Raw genomic sequence first — 23,737 nt, 5'->3', positions numbered from 1 at the left:
CTATTCTTTGTGTGATGATATGTGTAACTTATGGAATATTTGGGGTTTAGTCATACTTATTTTAACAGCTTTCATGTAAATAGATAATAAAATTTCAATCCAAACGTTACTTAATTTAACATTGTTTGATATTGATGTGCTACAGAATTAATTTCATACATCAACAATTTCTTCCTCTGTTGAGATTTTTTTCCTAGATTTCGAAGACAATATCTACTAAGGAAGTCTGGATGATTATATGCACAAAAACAAATAGCAGGAATATCGATGATGGTTCAGTAATTTTTGCTTAAAATTAAGAATACTCATGTATTTAAATTGAATATTGTTTCAAAAACTATAGAATTGCAAACCAAAGATTTAAGATCTTTAAGGATGAAGAAGACTGGCATTATATTAATTATCTGGTGCCATTCCTTCTACTGGCTCTAAAAGTCCTGGTCAGCATTTAAAGACCATATTCATTCCACATTGCATGTCAGTTTTGCTTTATAAAGAGTGAGGCAAATTAAAATTCAGAGTTAATGAGTCCATAGGGAGAAAATTCTCTCTGTCTTCCTTCACCAATGTTGGCTTATGTCAGAAACTTTAGGTTGTTCTCAAAGGGAATAAATGACAGGCACAATGGATGTAACATTTGTTAGAAAAGTTCCAGTCAGAAATCCAGAGATGTTTATAACATTCACAGAAAGAATTTGAGAATGTGTTACCCTTAAGCATTCCCTGAGTATTTGTAGCAAGCCAATCTGTTCCTATGGAAACCTAATCTGAAAACAGAGCTGGGCTCATTTCCCACAAATGGGTCTCCCTAGCTTTGCAATGGAATTCATAGTTTCAAAAATACTGAGACTAACAATGGGAGCTATTTGAAATAATCAAATACAATTTACTATTCCAGTACTTTATCACTTAAAACAAAGAACTTACCACCTCCATTCTTCTGACAGAGGTATGGGAATCTCCACACATTCCCCAAACCTACAGAAAATCCAACTTGAGCCAGGATGTATTGGAGTTTACTGTTCCAAGCTGGTCTTTCATCTTCAGCTTCAGATCCTTCTTCAACTTCTAAATCTTTCTCCTCTTGGACGTCAACAATTAGTTCACTCTTCTTAAAAGCATCATCCACAGAGTCTTCATTGGAAAGAAGGTCTTTGACAGACTCAATAACCTCATCGTCTAATTCTCTTTTTACCACCTTGCTATTTTTAGGCATTGGAAAGTACGAGAAGTATTATTTTTAAAAACTCTCTTATGGCAAATGTGTTAATTCTCTTTTTTAAAAAAATGTTACTTGATATGAAGTAAAGACTTAGGAGAATATCAAATAAATCCTTGATTCAAGGTGATAAAGTCTTATGAATCCTGGATCTGTTATGTCCAATATTCTGTAGATACCTGTAAAATTATAAGTTGAAAATTGATCATATTCAATGATGAAAAAATTACAAATACTGAATCACTACCCTTTCTTGTTCATGTTTACAATGGAAACTCTTTCTATAGAGTATAAAAATATGATTATCCCTGCCTTTCAGAGCTTAATATTTCTAAAAGTATAAAACATATAAAAGCGTATGAGTTTCATACACATTTTCTTTTACCTAACTTCCTCCTTGCAAAAATCTTGGATCTCGGATACACCCAATAAATAATGTATATTCTATTCACTAGAAATTAAAAGGTTGAATTCTTCCTTTTCCCTCCCTAACTAAAGTTGATTTTTTTCCTACACGTCTTATTTTGTTCCTGATACAAGTACATTCACAACTGCAAGCCAACCCCATAAATTTGTCTTCTACATTATTTCTTCTGCTCAAGTATTCTTCATTCCTCATCCACCCGCTTATTTGATATTGTAATGGAGACTTATTCAATTGGCTTTAAAAGCATATATCTAACAGAGATTAAATGACTATTAAGTAACTATACTATATGGCAGAATTTAAATGATCTGACATCATCACAACAGAAGAGATCAGGTATGATGGTTAAAAGGTACATTACAGTTGGTCAGAAATGGAGTGAGACCACGCCAAACATAAGAAGTAGGATGAATAGAGCAGGAAGCAGGAAAATTCCTGATATATTTGTGAGCATCTTCTAAACTCAAGGAAAATACTTATCACTTTGGGATTTTTATCTTTTCTATTTCTATGTTACATTTTACATCCTTTAACAAACTCAGACATAGGCTAAGTGTAGAGAGCACATTCACAGACCAACAGAATTGTCTGATTGAAAAAGTGACTAAATAGCCAGGCTCTGTGGTGCACACCTGTAATCTCAGTGGCTTGGCAGGCTGAAAAAGGAGAATCATGAGTTCAAAGCTGGCCTCAGCAAAGGTGAGGAACTAAGCAACTCAGCGAGAATCAGTCTCTAAATAAAGTAAAAATAGGGCTGGGGATGTGGCTCAGTGGTTGAGTGCCCCTGAGTTCAATCCCTTGTACAAAAAAAAAAAAAAGTGACTAAATATTTGAGAATCAGATGGGAAAGCTTTAGAAAGAATGACCCTAAAATTCTGGCATTCACTGCTGGGAAAACAACTTCTCACAGCACCTATTTTAAAGATACCAATGAGATTTAATATGTAAACAGTTCATGAAAATCTTGAAAGGATTACTATTAGACATATACTGAGAGAGCCAGGTATAGTGATGCATTTCTGTAATCCAGTAACTCAGGAGGCAAGGCCAGCCTCAGCAACTTAATGACACCCTATCTCAAAACAAACAATTAAAAAGGTCTTGGGATATAACTCAGTAATAAAGTACCCCCAAGTTCAATCCCTAGCACAGAAAGAAATATTGATTTACATTGAAAGTCAAATAAACAACTATCACACCCCCCCTGTAATATTAATGAGCAAAACAGAGTGCTGGGTAATTCAATGGGGGAATAAAATAACTTGACCATGTTAACTAATCTGTTGCCTTTAGATTTGCATAATGTTTAGTCATGTCCATAATTGAAATATATACCCTAAAAAGCAAACACTTACACAGGATTAGAAGAAACTATAGGAAATTCTGAAAGAGAAGCACCTCTAGAAATGAACAACTTCTCACAGCACCTATTTTAAAGATGCCAATGAGGTTTGATATGTAAACAGTTCATGTAGTTTGGGATTTATCTGCTTGATTTGCATTATTTACCCTAGGGCTCAGTAATATCAGTGGCATAAGTGAATAAATACAACCACTGAAAAACTGAAATAAGCTAATTTCCAAATATTTTTTGCTGAAGAGCCTAACCTAACATATAAGAAAGTGTTAGTGAAATATGAAATATCCACATTAAACTTTAGCATTTATTGTATTGTCTAAAGATAAAAGTTGTTAGTTGTTACTAACAAAGGACACTTGAATTGGAGCATTGATTTCAGTCTTGACCTTATTGAACTTGAATCCTAGTTTTATTGGTATTAAATTTGTAACTTCCAGTTGTTCTTTCTTAACCTCAGTTTCTTTAGTAGATAGTGATCTATTTTTCTCCCAAGACAGTAGAATGGTTAAAAAAATGTATACAGATTTGAAGATATTAGTATAGTAAAAGCACCCACCATTTTATGGGGAAAAACTTCACAAGATATTGTTCAACATGGGCTTCCCCATAATCAATTATCACAGAAATTATTGTACATTTTTCCATGCATTCCTGCTCTTGAAGTTAAAAAAAACATAAAAAAACAAGATAAAATGCAATATCTTTTGATTCTACTACATATTTTTAGAAAGCAAATGCATAATCATCATCAATTTACTCGAGATAACATGTGGCAAATTTTACATTTAAAAATTCTGATCAGAATACATAAAGGTAATATTTTCAATTTAAAAAATGGTATCTATATAAATAAAATTTAAATGCAACCTTATAAACATTTTAAATGCACATAAAATATATACATTCATATTTTAAATGCAAGAACCTTAAGCAAACTCAAGTAACTGCGCAAACTCTGCCAAGGTGACATCATCTATTCTTCTGATAAAATCAACTGAAGGAGTCATCACCTACTGACTTCATCTGCACCTAGGAGCTGCATTAGCTGTCCTCATCATTACCTGGTAAAGGCCTCCTGTCTACAACTGCACAAAAGAACATGAGCCAACAGAATATCATCTATGAGCCAAATACAGCCCATTGTCTGTTTTGTAAATAAAATTTTATTGGAACATATCCATGCCCATACAAATTGCCTATGATTAATTTTATAATATGTCAGCAGAGTGATTCCTATGGACTACAAAAGTGAAAATGTGTACCAATTATCTTATCAAAAATGTTTGCCAGCCTCTATTTCAGAAAATAAATCTGAACTGAAGATGTGGAGTTTGCCAGCTCATTCCATCTAAGTTCAATTTGTAGGGTAATATTTTATCAAAAACTCTGCCAATATAGAATGTTTCTGGTTCAAAGATGAATAGTTATGAAGAATGAAAAAGGTTTTCATATAAGCAGGAGTAAAAGAGTGGTAATTGAGAGAAAAGAAACATAAGCATTAAACAAATGTAAAATATGAATGTATATCAGGAAATGAGGGCTCTCAGGTTACAAAGAGATCACTTATTTAAAACAATTAACTGAAAGGGAAAAGTTAGGTAGGTGAATACAGGTGTGAAATGGGAGAACTCATAATAGGAGTGACATTAGAAACAATATAAACTAAAATAAACACTACTAAAACTGTTTCTGGAGACATAAAAGACTGGCTTAGAGTAACTACACACACACACACAAAAAAAAAACATTTAAGAGAAACAAATAGTTTAAGTAATGTACACAAAATGATAACGGAAAGTCAGATAAAGGTGACCCAACACATTTATAATTGGACTCTCCAAACAAGAGGTTAGAACTAGTAAAATATAAAATGCTACAAGAAAGAATAATTCAAATTTTGATTAGATATGTGCATTCAAATCATAGTAACAATACAGAAGGGTAAAAACAGAAAATTTGAAAATAAAAAATTCCTAGGTATTTCAAGCAGAAGTGGAAAGTGAAAATAAAACAACTTCTCAGAACACCTATAAAAATCAAAGGGAAATAAGTAATTCCTAGTTTTTATTTTTACCCGATTAGTTTGTATTCTAATTATTAAAATCCCAGGCAAATATTCCATCTCTAAAAGAATGGATGAGTCCTACAAACATGGAATTGGGGTATGGGAGGGAGGGGCTTCATGATCATGAATTTCAGTCAAACAAAAGAGCAAACAAAGACCTCAGTTACAAAATACCCACGTTAAAGAATAAATGTGAACATTAAACAAGAGAATAAGGTTTATTGTCTGTAGAAATTATAAAAAGGAAAAAAAATAATTTGAAATTTTAAAGTAACAACAAAATCAGGAACTAAAATGGGAGGAATAGAAATAAATGACAATGTTCTTGTACTCCATGCAGAAAGTAATACTAAGAGTGAAATCCAGTCTAAAAGAGGATACAAACTCCACCTCTTCACATTTTCAAAAAATATTTTTATCTAAGTACAATGTAGAAGGAATTAATGTGTCTTGATATGAAGAGACATATTAGTGCCAAACATTGAAATTTGGGTTGCAAAGACAGATTGTCTAAGTTCGTTCTTAGCTCTATCACTTATGGTTTTGTATAACCTTGGCTACCTAACTTAACTATGCCTTAGTTTCTATATTTATAAAGTAAGGATAATAATATGTTTTCCTAATACAATGCTTGAATAATGCTAGCACTATATATATATATATATATATATATATATATATATATATATATATATATATATATTATTCTATTACTATTATTATCATCACTTTTACTGGTTGTATTATACCAGAACTGGTTTGTTGTATATTAATCCATTAAATTAAGTTCCAAACCAGTGCTACATATTTCAGAGTTGTTTTGTTTTGGTTTGGTTTGGTATCAGCTATCTATTGCTGTATACCTAGTCATCTCAAAATCTAGTGGCATTATTTTTTTTTTTTACTTGCTTAGGATTTGTTGTTTCAGCAATGAGTGTTGCTTAGATGATCTGTTGCTCTACTCATCATGGCTTGAGTCATCTGTCAAATCTGTTGAGGGTAGATGGTGTGAGATAGTCCAGCTCTCATTCTCTGCCCTAGTTAGGCTATCAGTCAGAGCTCTTTGGTCTTGGTGGATGCAACCTCTCCCAAATGGTAGCTCCATCTTATTTATACTGTAAACTCAGATTCTCAGCTGCAGCCAAAAGAAGGTAAGCCCAATGGGAAAGTGCTATTAAAGTCTCTGTGTCCTTTTGCTACTGTTTCACTACCAAAGCATGTCTCACAGCTAAATCCAAATTGATTCAAGAGTATTTAGAGAAATAAATCCTTTTTTTTTTTTTTTTTTGGTAACTGGGATTGAACCCAAGGGGGTTTAACCACTGAGCCACATCCCCAGCCCTTTTTAAAAATGTTTTATTTAGAGATAGGACCTCGCTGAGTTGCTAAGTGCCTCACTAAATTACTGAGGCTGGCTTTGAACTCACGATCCTCCTGCCTCTGCCTCTGGAGCCACTGGGATTGCGGATATTCATTCGCCACTGCACCTGGCTAAATCTAACTTCTTGGAGGAAGGAGAAACTAAGTCATATTGCAAAGAGTATGAGTATACTCATACTCATACATATCAAAGAGTATGAGAAAAATCTTGTTACCAACTTTGAAAATCATCTCCCACATTTATCCAATTAGACTCCCCTCCCTAAACTTCAAATATCAAGGTAACAAAGAGATCAAAAAGTTGGCATCTCAACCAGTTCCAACAAAGGCTTGATGCCCAGGCTGTAACTACCACTGTAGTCATGGATCCTGGTGCCACTCTTTAGAACTACTTTCATTCTTGCCCTTTCCCATCATATTGCCAAGCACCCTATTTTGTCTTTGAGCCCCTGAAACTGCCAACATCTTTTGCTTTACTCTTTTGGCCAGCATCAGTTTCTACAGCTTGAAAAGGATCCTTAAAAAAAAAAAAAAAAAAAACAACGATAAAGATGAAACTCTTGTTTATTTTTGTTTTATTTTTTTTCTATTCATCTGTGTGTATGAGCATAAACACGTAAAAAAAAATCAGAACTTTAAATTTGGATTTATATTTACATTTTTCTTTTTTCCCATTTTGTATTGCTTTATCTTCGTGTTTAATTTTTGAAGCACTTACAAGCACACCCAAAGTTTTTTAAATCATAAATTTCTAACCCAGAAGTTCTCAAACTCAAGGATTTCATGTTATGTCTTCTCCTTTTGCAGACTATTTAACATATTTTAGGTTCTTGCCTTTCCACGCAAATATCAAACTCAGTTTTATAATTTCTTCCAAAATAAACAAACAAACTCCACCTGATAGGAAATTTAAATGGGAGTCCATCAATTGTATGGATCCATTTGAGGAGCATTGACATATAAAGAGTTGAGTTTTCCAATCTATGAACTTGGTATATCTTTTTATATATCTCTTTTTAAATTTCTCTTGAGAATGTTTTAAGCATTTCATTGTTAGCAGTCCTGAACATTGTTAAGCTTATCCCTAATTAATTTATACTTTTAGATATAATTATAATTGCTTTCTTGATTCAGGTTGCTAGGATGTGTAATCAGATTTTTAAAAAACAGGATTTCTGTCTTAAAATGATGGCCAAGTTTTGTCTTTTGTGTTGTCATTGTTCACAAAGAATATCCAATTATACAATCATACCTTCAGTGAGTGAAGACAATTTAACTTGACTTTTTTTTTTTAATTTGTCCTTTCTATATAAACACGACAGTAGAGTGTATTTTGACATATCATACGTACATTATCTTATACTTTTCTAATTAGTTACGTATGGCTTCTTTCTCTGTCTTATTTAGTGGCTAGAAGATCTACTAAAAAGTTGCACAGAATTGTTAACAGCTGACCTCCTCATCTCTGCCCCAATGTCCCTAGGAAAGTACTCAATATTTCACCCAAGTACAACTTCAGGTATTGATTTTTTTTAAATATATAGATGCACTTTATCATTTTAGTGAGATTACTTTTTATTCCTAGTTTAGTGACTTTTTTAATGTGTTGAATGTTGAACCATAATTTTGTCTTTAATAATTCTGAACCTTCTTGATCTGTTAATACAGACTCATTGATTGGTTTCATGTCTTAAAACAATCTCTCATTTCTATGATAACTTCCTTGGTCAGGATTTATTATCCTTTTAGTAAGTCATTGGAATAAATCTGTGATGTTTTGTTGTGCATTGATCTCAACTACACTCATGGGTATGTGGGTCTGTAGTTTTATTCTTGGATTTTGCTTCTCTGGTTTTGGTTTGGTGGCCCCATGAAAAGAGTTTCTTGTATATTCTCTGAGACAATATGTGGAGGGTTACTTTTTTATTTCATCCTTAAATGTTTGGCAGCATTCACCAATAAAGCCATCTGGGCCTGAAGTTTTCGTTATGGAATATGTTTAATTAAAAATTCAATTTCTTTCATTGATATAAAGCCATTTAGATTATTTTCTTGTTGTTAGTTTTAGTAAGTCATCTTTTCTGAGGAACTTGTTCATTTAATTAAAATTGTCAATTTATTGGCATAACGACTCCTGATATTCCATAACTGCTTTTTTAAAACACCTGTACTCTTATCCCACTCTTTATTCCTAACATTTGTAATAGGTCTTTTCTCTGCTTTTGTCTCAACCAGTATTTTTATCAGAGAATTATCTAAATATTTGGACAATTCTTGTCCCATCTTTCTAGGCATTGTTTAGCTCCCAAACTATTGTTATTACCTCTTTAAAATTATGTTATATTAAATTTTAATTAACATTTTAAGTGAAAATACTTAAAGACCTGAAATAGCAGGCCAGTACTTGCATCTTAAACATAAGGAAGACTCCTAGAGACTTGTCTGCACTGATTATGGTTTGGCATTTGCCACAGTTTAATATTCTATAAGAAAGAACTATAGCACCTTCAAATTATCTTCTTGACTTTGACAAGTTCAAATTTTACTGGGGAAATTTTTCTTAAATACAAATCAATCTGAGCACCAAATCTAAAGTTCATTATGGACACAATGAAATAAATTTTACTAATTCCAATAAATAAGATAGACTGCCTGAATAAAATCAAAATGTTGATTATATTACAGGAAAAACTGGAACAACATGCTAATTATTTTCTCACTAAGGAATAATTGCATAATGAAAATGAAAAGAGATACAATGAAATGGATGTGAAGTGTCCCCCAAAGCTCATGAGTGAGACAATGCAAGAAGGTTCAGAGGAGAAGATTGGGTTGTGAGCATTTTAATCCAATCAGTGAATTGATCCCCTGATAGGTATTAACTGAGTGGTAGTTGAAGTGGTAGGGTGTGACTAGAGGAGGTGAGCACTGGGGGTATGACTTTGGGGTATATATTTGTATCTGGCCAGTGCAGTCTCTCTCTCTGCTTTCTGATCACCATGTGAGCAAGTTCCCTCTGCTATACTCTTCCACCATAATGGTCTACCTTACCTCAAGCCCTGAGGAATGGAGCCTGCTGCCTATGGTTTGAGACCTCTGACCATGAGCCCCTAAATAAACTTTTCCTCCTCTATAATTGTGCTAGTCAAGTCTTTTAATCACAGAAGTGAAAAGGCTGACTAAAACAATGATCTTGACAAATGAGGCAAAATATTTTCTAAATATAGAATTCAGCCTAAAAGTTTATTTTGTAAATTATATATCCCTGCACATAAGCAGAAAGATAACACTAAGCAAAAAGAAACAAAAATCACATATCGAATCAAAAGGGAGGGAAGATTTTTTTACAAATGACAATACAAAAATGCACAATAAAAAAGGCATAATTTATACTTCATTAAATATGTGTCTGCCAAAAAGATGGACTACAAGACACCTATCAAAATGAATATATTTTTTTAAACATTAATAACACCAGGTGTTGGCGAGGATGCAAAGAATCTAGATGAATTATACACCATCGATGGCAATGTCAAATTGCACAGCCATTCTAAAAAACAGTTGGAACTTGCTTTAAACCGCAGTACTAGACTTCTTAAAGTGACCCTCAACTGTACTCTTAAGAATTTACTCCAGAGAATAGAAACTTAAGAAGTATGTACACAAATGTTCATAGCAGCTTTGTTTATAATAGCCCAAACTGGAAACTACCTATATGTGCTTCAGTGGGTGAAGACTTAAAACCACCTGTGCTACATCCACACCATAAAGCATCAGTCAGCATTAAAAAGGAGAGAACTCTCATTACCTTCAAGAATTTAGATGAACTTCAAGGAAAAAATAACAAGCTTTTTAAAAATTAAGAAGCCAATTTCAAAATAACACATATTTCATAATTCTATATATACAACATTTGTGAAATAACAATTACAAAGATGAACAATGATTAGTAGTTGCAAAGAGAGCAGGTGGTTTGCTATAAATTGGAAGTGGGAGGGAATATTTCAGGATGGTACAACTTAATGGTAAGGGTGACATGAAGTTTTATGTTTGAAATATCATACAGAGAATACATATACAAACACAAATACACACAAATAAAATCCCTATATCGTTAGGAAAAGCTCTATGGATTATACAAATGTCAATATGCTGGTTATGATACTACACCTTGTTTGACACAGACATTAATGTGGGGTAGTTTGGTAAAAGGTGAAAAAGATTTCCCTTTGCACCTTCTTGTGAACTTGATCAAAATTAATTATAATCATAGAGTAATTTCCATAAAGTTTATATTTTTGTTGTCTCCTAGAAACCAAAGACAGATTTTAAATCTTAAATACATTTTAAGTAGACAAAACATCTTATAAACACTTAATAGTTTTATTAACTTTGAAAACACCTCAGACATAAGCACTGCATTCATTTCCTAAAGTCCTTTAAATGTAGATGCTTAAGACAACAGACATATCTACTTTTAGAGTTCTGGAGACCTCAGAGCCAAAATAGGTTTCAATGTATTAAATTTATCAGAAATTCTCTCTCTGAACTGTCCTCTGAAATTCTAGGGGACAGTCTGAACCTTGCCTCTTACCACCTTCTTCATGCCTTGATCTATGGCCACATCACCTTGGTCACCTGGCCTATACTTGTCTATGTATATCTAATGCTAATCTCTCTCTGCTCTTTCTCATCAACACTTATGAGGGCATGTTGAACCCATTAAGTATCCCAGGATAATCTATTAATCTCAAGATTATATCTGCAAAGCACATGTATTCAAATCAGGTAACAGAGTTGTCAAGGATTAGGAAGTAGACATGTCTTTAGGGGTCATTTATCAGCCTACCATAAGCTATTATTTGTATTCATTTACATAAATTCATATTAGCATGTCCTATAAATTATGAGTTTGAAAGCACTCAACATATTTTGTCATCTTCAATTATTTTCTGTAGTATGTTATTTGCAAAAATGAACACTAACAGTTCCTCCCAACTTTGTATATGTCTACTACTCCTCCAATCAAGGTATGGAGTCTATTTATTATTCTTTTAAGTTGAAGCTAGCTCTGAATTTGACCAGCAGAATGCAGGAGAAATGGCACTATAAAAGTTCCAAGGCTATGCTGAACAAGCCTGCTAATTTCTGCTTTCTGTCTTTTGGAAGCCAGACACCACGGGGGGCGGGGGGAGGAAGTACATCATCCTTGCTAGAAACCCCACATGGAAAAGGAGAGAGAGAGAAAGAGAGATAAATGGTTTCAACCATGTACCAATTATTCTAGCATCTAAGCTGAAGCCTCAGGCATGATAACATTGACATTCTAGAATTGACATTCTAGCCCTGGCCAAACTGCCAGTTAATGCCAACTTAAACAAATGAACCATACAACTGAGCCCAGCCAAGCCATAGAATAAAGAGAAATAACATCATTCTTCTTGTTTTAAGATACTACGTTTTAGAATGGTTTTTTTGTGTGTTAATAGATAACTGAGACATCTGCCTATAAAAAAGAAAAATATTTACTGGACACAACAAAAAGTATAAATGCTTTACTAAAATGTAAAATGCTGTCCAAAAAAATCATTTTCACAATGAAGCTAGACCTGTGTAGAAAGGTGTGATGTAGATTTGTAAATTCACACAGTTACTTTCTTTTAAGGACAAAATTCATAATAACTTCCAAAGCCACATTTAGTCTTATGTATGTAAAGTTCCATATGGTGGATCTCATTCATGCTCAAAGTAGAAATGAGACAGGGATTATGACTGAAAAAAATCTGTAGATATCAAAACGTTCAAAAGAAAACAGTTTCTGCAGAAAGGAGAGAGGGCTTGATATCGCAGCATGTGAAGCTCCAGCACTTGCAGGGCCAGACTTTAGAGAATTGCAGATATTTATATGACTAAGTAAATTTTCCTACAAAGGGGAAACATTATCCAACATATCATATGTCACTAAAATAATGAAGAGTGTCCAAAAAATGTAGTGAAACTAAAAGAACAGGATTATGCCATAGAAGTTGATCCTGTTTGGAAGAGAAGTACTTTTGTATGGCAGAATGGTATACTAAATCACACTGTGTGAAAGCCATACCAATCTAAACTTAAAGAAATTGTGGAAAAATCAGATGGATATGAGAATACCCTCAAGGAAGGATATGAGAATTTCTTAGCTAAGTTCCAATGGCACAGTATCCCTACATTCATATTTTTGGCTGGTATCAGTGATATACTAGAGGAACTTACCTGCAAAGCTGTGATTGATCATGCAAATATCAAAGTGGTATTCAGCTTCCTGGGTTTTGATGAAAATGGCATAGTGAAGGGATTCAAAGAAGAACTAATTCATGTATTTTTAAAAAACAAGATGGAACCATGAAGAATACAGAACATTTTAGCCAACAAATAGAAAATAGCAACATAATTCTGCTAGGAGACTCCAAATGAGATTTAAGAATGCAAGCTGGGTAGCCAATGTGGAACACATTCTGAAAATTGGACATCTAAATGGTAGAGTAGATGCACTTTTAGACAAAAACACAAACTCTAATGATATTGTTTTAGTAAAACACAAATTGGAGGTACCAACTCTATTTTACAGAAGATTCTATAAATAAGAATTTTTCAAGAACACCTCTCTCATGGGAACAAGTGATATAATAACTCCTCGTTTGTCCATCTTGCTGAAAGACTATTATTTATAATATAGTCTTGCTCTTGAAAATTACATAATTAAAATATTTTCAGATATGTTGAATCTACAATTGGAAGCTCCTTTTCCCTACCTTTTCCAATACACTCCTCATTATACTTTTAACATTTAAAAAAATCTTAAAACCAAATTGAGAAAAACAACTTCTTTATTTTCCAAAGTGAATTTTGTAGCTTAATGTTATCATGCAGTTTTTGAAGGACTTTTTTTTGCACCAGGAATGTTTGTGGAAGTTTTTAAAAGAAGTTTTATAAAGTTGTGAAATAATATGCATGATTTTAAGTACTGCCATTTTTAAACTTTGCTAATAGCATCACCATCTCCTGAAATTGTATAATATTCAGTTATTTTGTGTGGGGAAAACCAATATTTACCAAAAATGATTGACACTTAGTATTTGAAAAAACCTATGGTGTTCTTGTCACTAATCATTATGGGATATTCTATATGAAACACTGATAATTAACATGAAATGAAGAGTCTTTTAAAAGAGAGAATGCTAGCAAAAAAAACCTTCTACATATATATAGATAATTGATAATTTAGATACAGTGAATCAGTTCCTTAAATAATGCAAGCCACTGCAACTTACCCAATATAAAACAGATAATTTAATATCTCTATAACTATTTCTAAAACTTAAGTATGCTGTTTTAATTCTTTCATCAATCAAATGTCCAGTCCCAGATGGTTTCACTGGAGAATCTTATCACATGTGTAAATAAATATGATCATGAACTCTAGTCTCTTCAGACAATAGAAAACAATAGAACACTTCCTAATTAATTTCATTAAGCTAGTATTACTCAGATACCAAAACCAGGTACAGACAGTACCAGAAAAGAAAACTATATATCAATATTTCTATAGAGTATAAACACAAATTCATTCACATGGTAGTAGAAAATAGAATTTTGGTAAAAAGAATTATATATCATGATCAACTGGAGTTATTTCAAGTACTTTAGACTGATTCAGTATTCAAAATTCCATGTAATACCCCATAAAAACACAGTTTAAAGAAAAAAGTCACTTGAACATATCCACTGATCCAGAAAAAGGTTTTTCTAAAATTCAACATCCATTTATGATTAAAATCTGTCAAAAATTAGAAATAAAAGGGAACATTCTAACTTCATAATGCTACAAAAAATAGAGATAAAGTAATATTACTACTGAAAGTCTAAATATTTATCCCCTAGGGTCAGAAACAAGATAAGAATGTACGTTCTCACACTCATATTTAAAATAATGGAAGTAGCAGACAATATAATATTGCAAGAAAAACTAAATATAAGGAATATAGATCCAAAAGGAAGAAGGAAAACTTTCCGTATTTGAAGGCATTCTGGTGTAATGTGATAGACATCATTATCCAAACTACATCTTGTAAGAAGACATGAATTGGCGTGAACATACTTTATACATAGAGGTATGGAAAATTGTTCTATAAGATCATTGTAATGTCATGTGTAGCTAATAAAAAAACCCTGACCAGTTAATTTTAACATTATCCAGAAATGTATTCTCAGTAATTTGAACAAATTAGAAATTAAACGCATAATAATAAAAAAAGAATTGTGATGCATTCTTCTGTCATGTATTTAAAAAATAAAACCAATTAAATAATTAAATAAATAAATTAATTAATAGAGGTTAATTATATGGTATTTGGAATGTAATGAAAAAATGGAGGATAAGAAAGCACTTTTTTGGTCTTTTCATTGATACGCTAATGATTTTCTCATAAAACAGGAGGCAGCAACTTTCTGAAAATGACCTTTTGAAAGACATTATTGTGATATATATCTATATGTATCTATATAGAGAGCTATCTATCTATATATCACATATATCTCTCAGCCCCATGCATGTATACACTCCTGAAATACAATATCACAAAACACAACATGTAACCTTAGTACATGTGCTATACTCTGATATTCTGTTTTATTGTATTTCTATCGAATTCATTATAGTAAACTGATTTTATAATCCACTACTAGATCAGATATTATAGTTTGAAAACTACTATAATAAAATGTGGTCACCAGAAAAATAAATAAATTAATAAATTAATTAATTAAAAGCATTCTGATTGTCCATGTTGAAAATCGTAAGGAAAGCTCTCTGGTGGTCTAGTGCTTAGGATTCAGTGCTCTGAAAATCATAAGGAATCTAAAAAAACAAACAAGAACTCCTAGAATAAGTGACTTCAATAAAGACACAGGATACAAGATAAACATACATATATATTTACATTTCTACATGTTAACAATGAACAAGTGGATACAGAAATTTAAAATACAATAGCAAGCCAGGCCTAGGGCACCTGTATGTAATTCCAGTAACTCTGGAGGCTGGGACAGTAGAATTGCATATTTCAGGTCAGCCTCAGCAATTTAGTGAGGCCCTAAGTAACTGAGAAAAACCTTATCTAAAAAAATAAATAGATAAATTAATTAATTAATTAATTAAAAGGCTGGGGATGTAGCTCAGTAAGAAAGCACCCCTGAGTTCAAGCCCAGTGCCCCTAACCCCCCCCCCAAAACACCTAGTATTTGTAACCCTTAAAAAATTAAAATAATTACATGATAATGTAACAAAACAGGTACAGTAATTTTTTTTTCTGAAAAATACCAACTGTGTTAAAAGAAATGAAAGATCTAAATATATGAACAGACATACTATGTTCATAGATTACAGGACTCAACATAGTAAATATACCAATTTTTTCTTAATAGATGTATGGATATTAATGGAAATCCTATCAAAATCCCAGAAAAAAATAATTATAAGCAAGATTATTCTAAAATTTATATGAAAAACGTAAGGGCTACAACAATATGGAAACAAAAGAATAAAGCAAGATAAATTATTTTGCCCATTCCAAGATTTGCATAGCTATAATAATGAGGATTGGGTGGGGTCAATAGAAATATAGATACAAATCAATGAAATGAAAGAGATGACCCAAAAAGGGATGCACTCAAATAAAACTAGTATATTTTTGATAAAGGTACAAAAGCAATTTCATTGGGTTAAAAAGATAATCTTTTTAACAAATAGTTTAGAAACCAACTAGACATAAAAAGTATGATCTAGATATAAACATAACATCTTATACAAAAAAATAACTCAAAATGGTCCTATATTTAAACATAAAATACAAAACTAAAATTTGTAGAAAAAAATCATTAGAGAAAATCTTTGAATTCTATGGTTAAGAAAAGAGATTCTACACATAATATCAAAAGCTGGATCAAAAGCAACAACTGATAAACTGGGTCTCAAAATTTATTTTGTTCTGTGAAAGGACCTGTAAAGAGGATGAAAAATAAGTTAAAGCCTAGGAGAAAATACTTGAAGACCACATATTGGATAAAAAAGTAGTATTTGGATATATAAACAACTCTTAAAACTCAACAATTAAAAATATAATTAGAAGACAGGCAAAGAACATAAAGGAACATTTCACTAAATATTATGTATAGATTTAAAATAAGAATATGCAATGAGATTTAATATTATCATCCATTAAAAATGCAAATTACAGCCACAGAGAAATGTAACTCACTCTCTCTCTCTCATATATATATATATATATATATATATATATATATGGCATATAATATGTATAATTATATACAATCATATGTCATATATATTATATTATATAATTATGCATATAATATATACAGTTACATATATATATATATATATATATATATATATACATATACACATATCAGAATGTCTAAATATAGTGAGAGTCATATTCTGACAAAGTTACTGAGAAAATGGTTCATTAATTTATTGTTGCTGAGAACATAAAATGGTACCGCTACCATGGAAAACAATTTGACAGTTTCTTTTTTTTTTTTTTTTTAATTATCTTTGATTCTTTATTTTTCTCTTTTTTTTCTTTTTTTTAATTTATTTTTTTATTGGTTGTTCAAAACATTATAAAGCTATTGACATATCATATTTCATACATTAGATTCAAGTTGGTTATGAACTCCCAATTTTACCCCAAATACAGATTGCAGAATCACATCGGTTACACATCCACATTTTTACATAATGCCCTATTAGTAACTGTTGTATTCTGCTACCTCTCCTATCCTCTACTATCCCCCCTCCCTCCCCTCCCATCTTCTCTCTCTACCCCATCCACTGTAATTCATTTCTCTCCTTGTTTATTTTCCCATTCCCCTCACAACCTCTTATATGTAATTTTGTATAACAATGAGGGTCTCCCTCCATTACCATGCAATTTCCCTTTTCTCTCCCTTTCCCTCCCACCTCATGTATCTGTTTAATGTTAATCTTTTCTTCCTGCTCTTCCTCCCTGCTCTGTTCTTAGTTGCTCTCATTATATCAAAGAAGACATTTGGCATTTGTTTTTTAGGGATTGGCTAGCTTCACTAAGCATTATCTGCTCTAGTGCCATCCATTTCCCTGCAAATTCTATGATTTTGTCATTTTTTAGTGCTGTGTAATACTCCATGGTGTATAAATGCCACATTTTTTTTTTATCCATTCATCTATTGAAGGGCATCTGGGTTGGTTCCACAGTCTAGCAATTGTGAATTGCGCTGCTACGAACATCGATGTAGCAGTATCCCTGTAGTACGCTCTTTTAAGGTCTTCAGGGAATAGTCCAAGAAGGGCAATAGCTGGGTCAAATGGTGGTTCCATTCCCAGCTTTCCCAGGAATCTCCATACTGCTTTCCAGATTGGCCGCACCAGTTTGCAGTCCCACCAGCAATGTACAAGAGTACCCTTTTCCCCACATCCTCTCCAGCACTTGTTGTTGTTTGACTTCATAATGGCTGCCAATCTTACTGGAGTGAGATGGTATCTTAGGGTGGTTTTGATTTGCATTTCTCTGACTGCTAGAGATGGTGAGCATTTTTTCATGTACTTGTTGATTGATTGTATGTCCTCCTCTGAGAAGTGTCTGTTCAGGTCTTTGGCCCATTTGTTGATTGGGTTATTTGTTTTCTTATTGTTTAATTTTTTGAGTTCTTTGTATACTCTGGATATTAGGGCTCTATCTGAAGTGTGAGGAGTAAAAATTTGTTCCCATGATGTAGGCTCCCTATTTACCTCTTTTATTGTTTCTCTTGCTGAGAGAAAACTTTTCAGTTTAAGTAAGTCCCAATTGTTGATTCTTGTTATCAACTTTTGTGCTATGGGTGTCCTATTAAGGAATTTGGAGCCCGACCCTACAATATGTAGATCGGAGCCAACTTTTTCTTCTATCAGATGCAGAGTCTCTGATTTGGCAGTTTCTTTAAAAACTAAATATGCAACTACTAAATAACACAGAAATCACACTCCTAAGTATTTATCCCAGATAAATTAAAATGTATGTTCCAAAAAGACTGTATCAACGTCTCCATGTCAGCCTTATTCACAATAACTCTTAACTGTAAATAACCCATATGTTTTTCTTTAGGTGAATGGTTATACAAATCTGGTATATCCATTTCGTGGAGCAATAAAAACTAACTACTAGTACACCTAATAAATTGAATGAATCTATAGAGAATTGTGCTGAAAGTGAAAAAAGCCAATATCAATGATTGTATACTATATGATTCCATTTATATGACATTCTTGAAATGACTTAACAATAAACATGGAGAAAAGATTAGAGGTTTCCAGGAGTTAAGGAGAGGCTGGGGACAGGAGTGAAGTACTATGGTGTGAAAGGAAACCACAGGGGATCCTGTGATAGAACTCTTTTGTAACTTGACTGTATCAATATCAATATTTTGATTATGGTGTTGTAATCAAGTTTTTGCAAGATGCTACATTTGCAAAAAAATTGTAAAAAGCTGTTAAAACTCTGCTACTCCTAATCAGTTATGTGTGATTCTGAAATCATAACAAAACTAAATTTAAAAACAAAGTTACTTCTTTCACTAAAAAGAGAAAATGTATTTTTATGCTAATATAATGACTAAATTTGTTGAATCCACTAAATGTGATGCTAGTATATAATTTCATTATTCAAAATATTGGAAGAAAACATTCCTATAAATTCAGAAACAACAACAAAAATTATGAAGTAAATATGCCTATATTTCTACCTTATTTATTTGAGGACATCTGATGTCTGAATACTGTTCCATCAAAGAAATTTGTTTGCTATTTTCACTTCATATTTTTAATTTATAGTTTGAATAATAATACAATAATGTGGTAAAACAAGGTGAAACATACATTCCAAACCTTTCTCCCCAGCATATCTAGTACTACCTCTAACTCCCTTTAATCAAAGTAACACAAGATATCCTAGCTGTATGTGTGTGTGTATATGTGTGTATTCAAGAGTATATGTGTGCATGTATATACATTCTGATTGTGATTATGTTGTATGGTTTTTACAAGATGTTACTTTTGCAGAAAATTTTATAAAATGCTCACGAGAAGTCTGTTATTCCTTAAAATACTTGTGATTCTGTAACTATCTTAAAACTAAAATTAAAAAAAAAAACTTCAGTCCATTCACTTAAAAAGAAAGATCCAATATGTATTTTCTCCCCAACCCCTCAACCTATTTCTTTTCACACAATTATTTCTATTCCTCATCTTGGTTTTCCATTTTTTTTTAATTTTCAAATTTTTTAATATGAATAGACTAACTTAATTTCTAAGATAACTATGATATCCCTTGATTTTAATATACAATATATTTGTCATTTCTTATAATTTCCTATTATATGTTCCAAAGAAACCCAATTTGTATACTTTGCTTTTCATGTCTGTGAATTCCTAGAAGTGAAAAGGTATGAGCTTTTACAATTATGATAAATACTGCTAAGAGTTATTTATCAAAAAATAATCTCAATTTTCACTACCACGAGCAATAGATGAGAGTGACTACTTCTCTCTGATCACTTCAATATGAGCAATGTTTTTAATCTTTGCCAGTCTGATAGTGAGAAAGCTCTCATAGTAAGCATTCTATTCAAAGACAATAATCAGTCATGTGAAAGGATACTTTAATACATTAATTGCAAGGAAATAAAGTGACCTTCAAGACTAAAAACAACTTTATCCTATATCAAGTTATATTATGCATTTATTCCAGTCTACCCTTGGGACCTGTTATTCACAGAGAAAGAGAACATAATTATTTGTCGAAATTAATATTTTGACTTGTGATTCATTCCACAATTTAAAATCAATATGCAAATACATAAATTAATAAAAAATTATTTAGTGAATACTACCAGAAGAGTAATGTCCTAAGTAAATTGCTACTGTATCTAAATATTCCTGCCATCTAACCTTGAACGTTTTTCATGCATCAGAGTATGCCTGTTGATTTTTGTTAATAATGCCATCTGCTCAGAAATCATTTTAAAATCTACTCTGCATAGGAATACATTAACTATCCAATCATGCATATGTATGCAGTAATAAAGAATTAACATAGTCTTTAAAAAAAAGAGTTGAGAGGCAAATTGAGAAGTAAAAGAAAGACCAGGGAGCTTTTGATAAGTACTCAGATCTCTTTCAGATCTGCCATACTAACTGCCAGGATGCAAACCCCAGAATATAAAATAATACAATTTATTATCTATTCACACAAAAGTTTTATTTTAATGATAGGAGAAGCCTATTTTCTAACACGTACATAGTCAAATTTGAACTATGGTCACTGGGTAAATTAATGGTTACAAATACAGAGTTTAAGTTTTAGTAACTACTCGGCCTAAAGGTTTCAATAATTGACAAGGCAACTCATCAGTAATTGATATTTCATATACCAGCTATCCAATATAAAATTTTATAGTAATTCTTGTTAATTGGATGACAAAGTCCATATCTTCTAGAAACACATATAAATATCTTTCTTAATTCCATTGAAATACTACATTTTGAGTTATACTAGAACTGTAGTCATTCTTAAATTCAGTTTATAGCATGTAATCAGAAAAATTGGAGTGAAAATGGTCACTGAATTCAATTTTGAATTTGGCGGAATAATGTAAAATCGTCTGATTCTTATGGTCGAATATTACGAATTTAACTTGAGAGAAATACACATTCTCTTCAAAGAAAGTATTTACAATCTGTCAAATCCAGTAGTAGGTTTGGAAGAGACAGGTTGATCTGTAATCTCAACTCCTTTCTTGCAAAAATGGGGATGGGTGGGGTCAGGAGTCTCCAGGGGACTGTGTGGGCTGAGAATGATAAGTCCCCAAAGCAAACACTTTGTTCCTGATAGTTCAAAAAGGCAACCAGGCATTGACAAGGATAAAAAAAAAATCTTTTACAGAATAAGCAATGAAGAGCGCAACTGCAGCACATAAAGCAGCCCTTCATTCCTCTCATATTTCTTGGTAGGGAACCACAGGCACGAATGGTGCAAACCAGGATGGGGTCTACCTTTAAGACCTAGAGGGGAAAACCGCCTGACCAAAAGAAATGGTTGCAGTCTCATTTGCATAAGCACCCAAACACTGCCGACGTCACCACGCCCCAGTCCAGACCCCGCCCGGTCTTACTCTAACCATTCCCCGTGAGGGTGGAGGATGGAAAGGGAAAGGAGACGCTAGAGAGCGCACGCCTGGAGGCTTCACTCAGTTCCTACAGACCCAATGCTGCTTCCTTACTAAACAGAAAACAATCCCGTTCTGGCATCCTCTGCGACTAGGTGGGTCACGTCTGTCGCGGGGACGCCTAGGGCATTTAGATTCACTCCTATTTATAAAGCTGGAGCGCCTGTTAAGAATGAAAGGCTTTCTCCCTACTGCACTATATTCAAAACTGTCTTTTAACCCGAGTACGCAAAGACCAGTCAAGTGAATGAAAGGTAAAAACAACTGGGTTTCCCTTCTTTCCCGTCCGTTCCTTAAAATCCCAACGCCACCACCCTCGCCGCCACGCTGTCAAATTCCAGGATGCTCAGAAACACTCAAAGTGTGCTTTCTTCATCAACCACGTGCCTTTTGCGCGGCGAAAGGCCCACTTTTGGATCATTTATTGCAGGATGCCTTAAGCAAAAGGGAATTGAGGTCACGTGAAAACACTGTGCCTTCCATAGTCGCTTTCTGCAGTTGCCAAAGAACCTCAAGCGAATGAGAAATGAAGCCCGCTGCTCTCCCCGCCCCACCGCCCACCCGCACGAGGATCAGCTTCCAATTCACCTCGGAAGTGCCTCTCCGCCCTGACCCTCCCAACTTTCCTCTCGGACTTTCTGATGTTTGACCCCCATCGTTCAACCCCGACTTGACTTGGAAACCAGTAGGTCTCCGGGAATGTTGTGGGCAATTTCCACCAAGGGAAGGAAGGAAGGATGGCGACACGTTTCCACCCATGTGCTTCTCCCTACAAGTGCCTCCTCTTGTGCACCCCTCACCCCCATCTCAGACTTGCACAGGTGCAGGACGCAGAGCCTAGGTGGTTGCCAACTGAGCCTGGCAGAGCTCTCTGGGGGCTTTTGATCCATTCTCCCTCCTTCACCCCAGGACCCAGCCTGAGTCTTTCTTGGGATCCATCCATCAATTTTCCTGTGGTTCCTGGTCCCCGGACTCCAGGAAGACTAATGGCCAGCCCCACCCTATCCGCAGCGGTGCCTTTAGCATAAGAGTGTGTCTTTACCGTTACTGTGTCTTGACCCAGCACCTCTTGTTGTTTCCACGTCCCAGAAGCAGTCCAGAAAGGGTCGGGTCCAGGTAGCTGTGACAGAGGCCACACAGGAGCTGTCCGGCGAGAAGCAGTTGCTTGCCAAGGGCGGGCTCTGGGACTGGGTTTAGAGGGTCGCTGCCCTGCGGACTGGCAAGGAAAGACTCGTGAGCGCCTGTGTGTCTGCCAGGGAAACAGCACGGCATACAGGCGCGCGGATCCGTATGCGCGCGCGCCCGTGTGTGTGTGTGTGTGTGTGAGTGAGTGAGTGACGGAGGTACCCACGTGCCCGGCCCTCCAGTGCTGCGGCCGCGGAAAGGCTGCGGGCGAGAGGAGGAGGCAGCGGGCGGCGACAGGGCTCTGAAGAGCTAGCCAGGTCTGCTGGCTGGGTGCCGCAACTCCCCGCCCCACCACCCCTTGACGCAGAGGCCACTGCGGCTGCCTGCTGCGTCCTCTCTGCGCCCGGGGGTTGGGCGAACTGGATGCAGGATAGTCCTGGGGAGCCCCACGCAAAGCAAAACAAAACACACTCTGTCCGCTCCACCCAGTCTTTCCCCAGCCCACTCAACTGAAAGGATGGGCACCAGTTGCCCGCCCCCTGCCTTTGTCTCAGAGAGGATAACAATCCTGTTCCAATGGCCCTACCTCGAACCTTGAGGCTATTCTCCTGAAGTCCTTAACCGGACTAGAAGTAAGGGACCCTAGCTTTCTCTCCAGGCCAGCCATTTACATCTCCAGCAGAGGAAAAGCACTCTGGGCATTTGCTTTTCCATCAGGGGTGGCCTGATAGTACTCAGTGATTCTTATAAGATTCTGAAAGGTTGTTTTAGGGAGATGGTTCCCACCCTACGTCGGTGCCTCAGTATGCGACTCTTTTCCAAGGGGTCTTATTACCAGATGAAGTCTGACTCTCCTCCTCT

General features: G+C 34.3%; 1 protein-coding gene and 1 pseudogene across 1 annotated transcript in view; one reads left to right on the top strand and one right to left on the bottom strand.

The window, feature by feature from the left end:
• Nucleotides 1–23,028, bottom strand: part of Slc6a15 (solute carrier family 6 member 15) — a 49,654-nt gene extending 26,626 nt beyond the window's left edge. Inside the window, exons 1-2 of the mRNA XM_027928845.2 lie at nt 22,794–23,028; nt 928–1,398 (exon numbers count right to left, since the gene is read on the bottom strand). Of these exons, the coding sequence (XP_027784646.1) occupies nt 928–1,216 (289 nt within the window). The 5' untranslated portion in view covers nt 1,217–1,398; nt 22,794–23,028. The remainder of the gene's footprint in view (nt 1–927; nt 1,399–22,793) is intronic.
• On the top strand, nt 10,461–13,070 carry LOC114080230 (cytosolic 5'-nucleotidase 3A pseudogene; annotated as a pseudogene).
• Nucleotides 23,029–23,737: the final 709 nt, after the last annotated feature.

The sequence above is a fragment of the Marmota flaviventris genome, chromosome 3, assembly GCF_047511675.1.
Source record: "Marmota flaviventris isolate mMarFla1 chromosome 3, mMarFla1.hap1, whole genome shotgun sequence".
Lineage (NCBI taxonomy): Eukaryota > Metazoa > Chordata > Mammalia > Rodentia > Sciuridae > Marmota > Marmota flaviventris.
The sequence above is the reverse complement of the archived record's forward strand: the minus strand, read 5'-3'. Positions and strand labels throughout refer to the sequence as shown.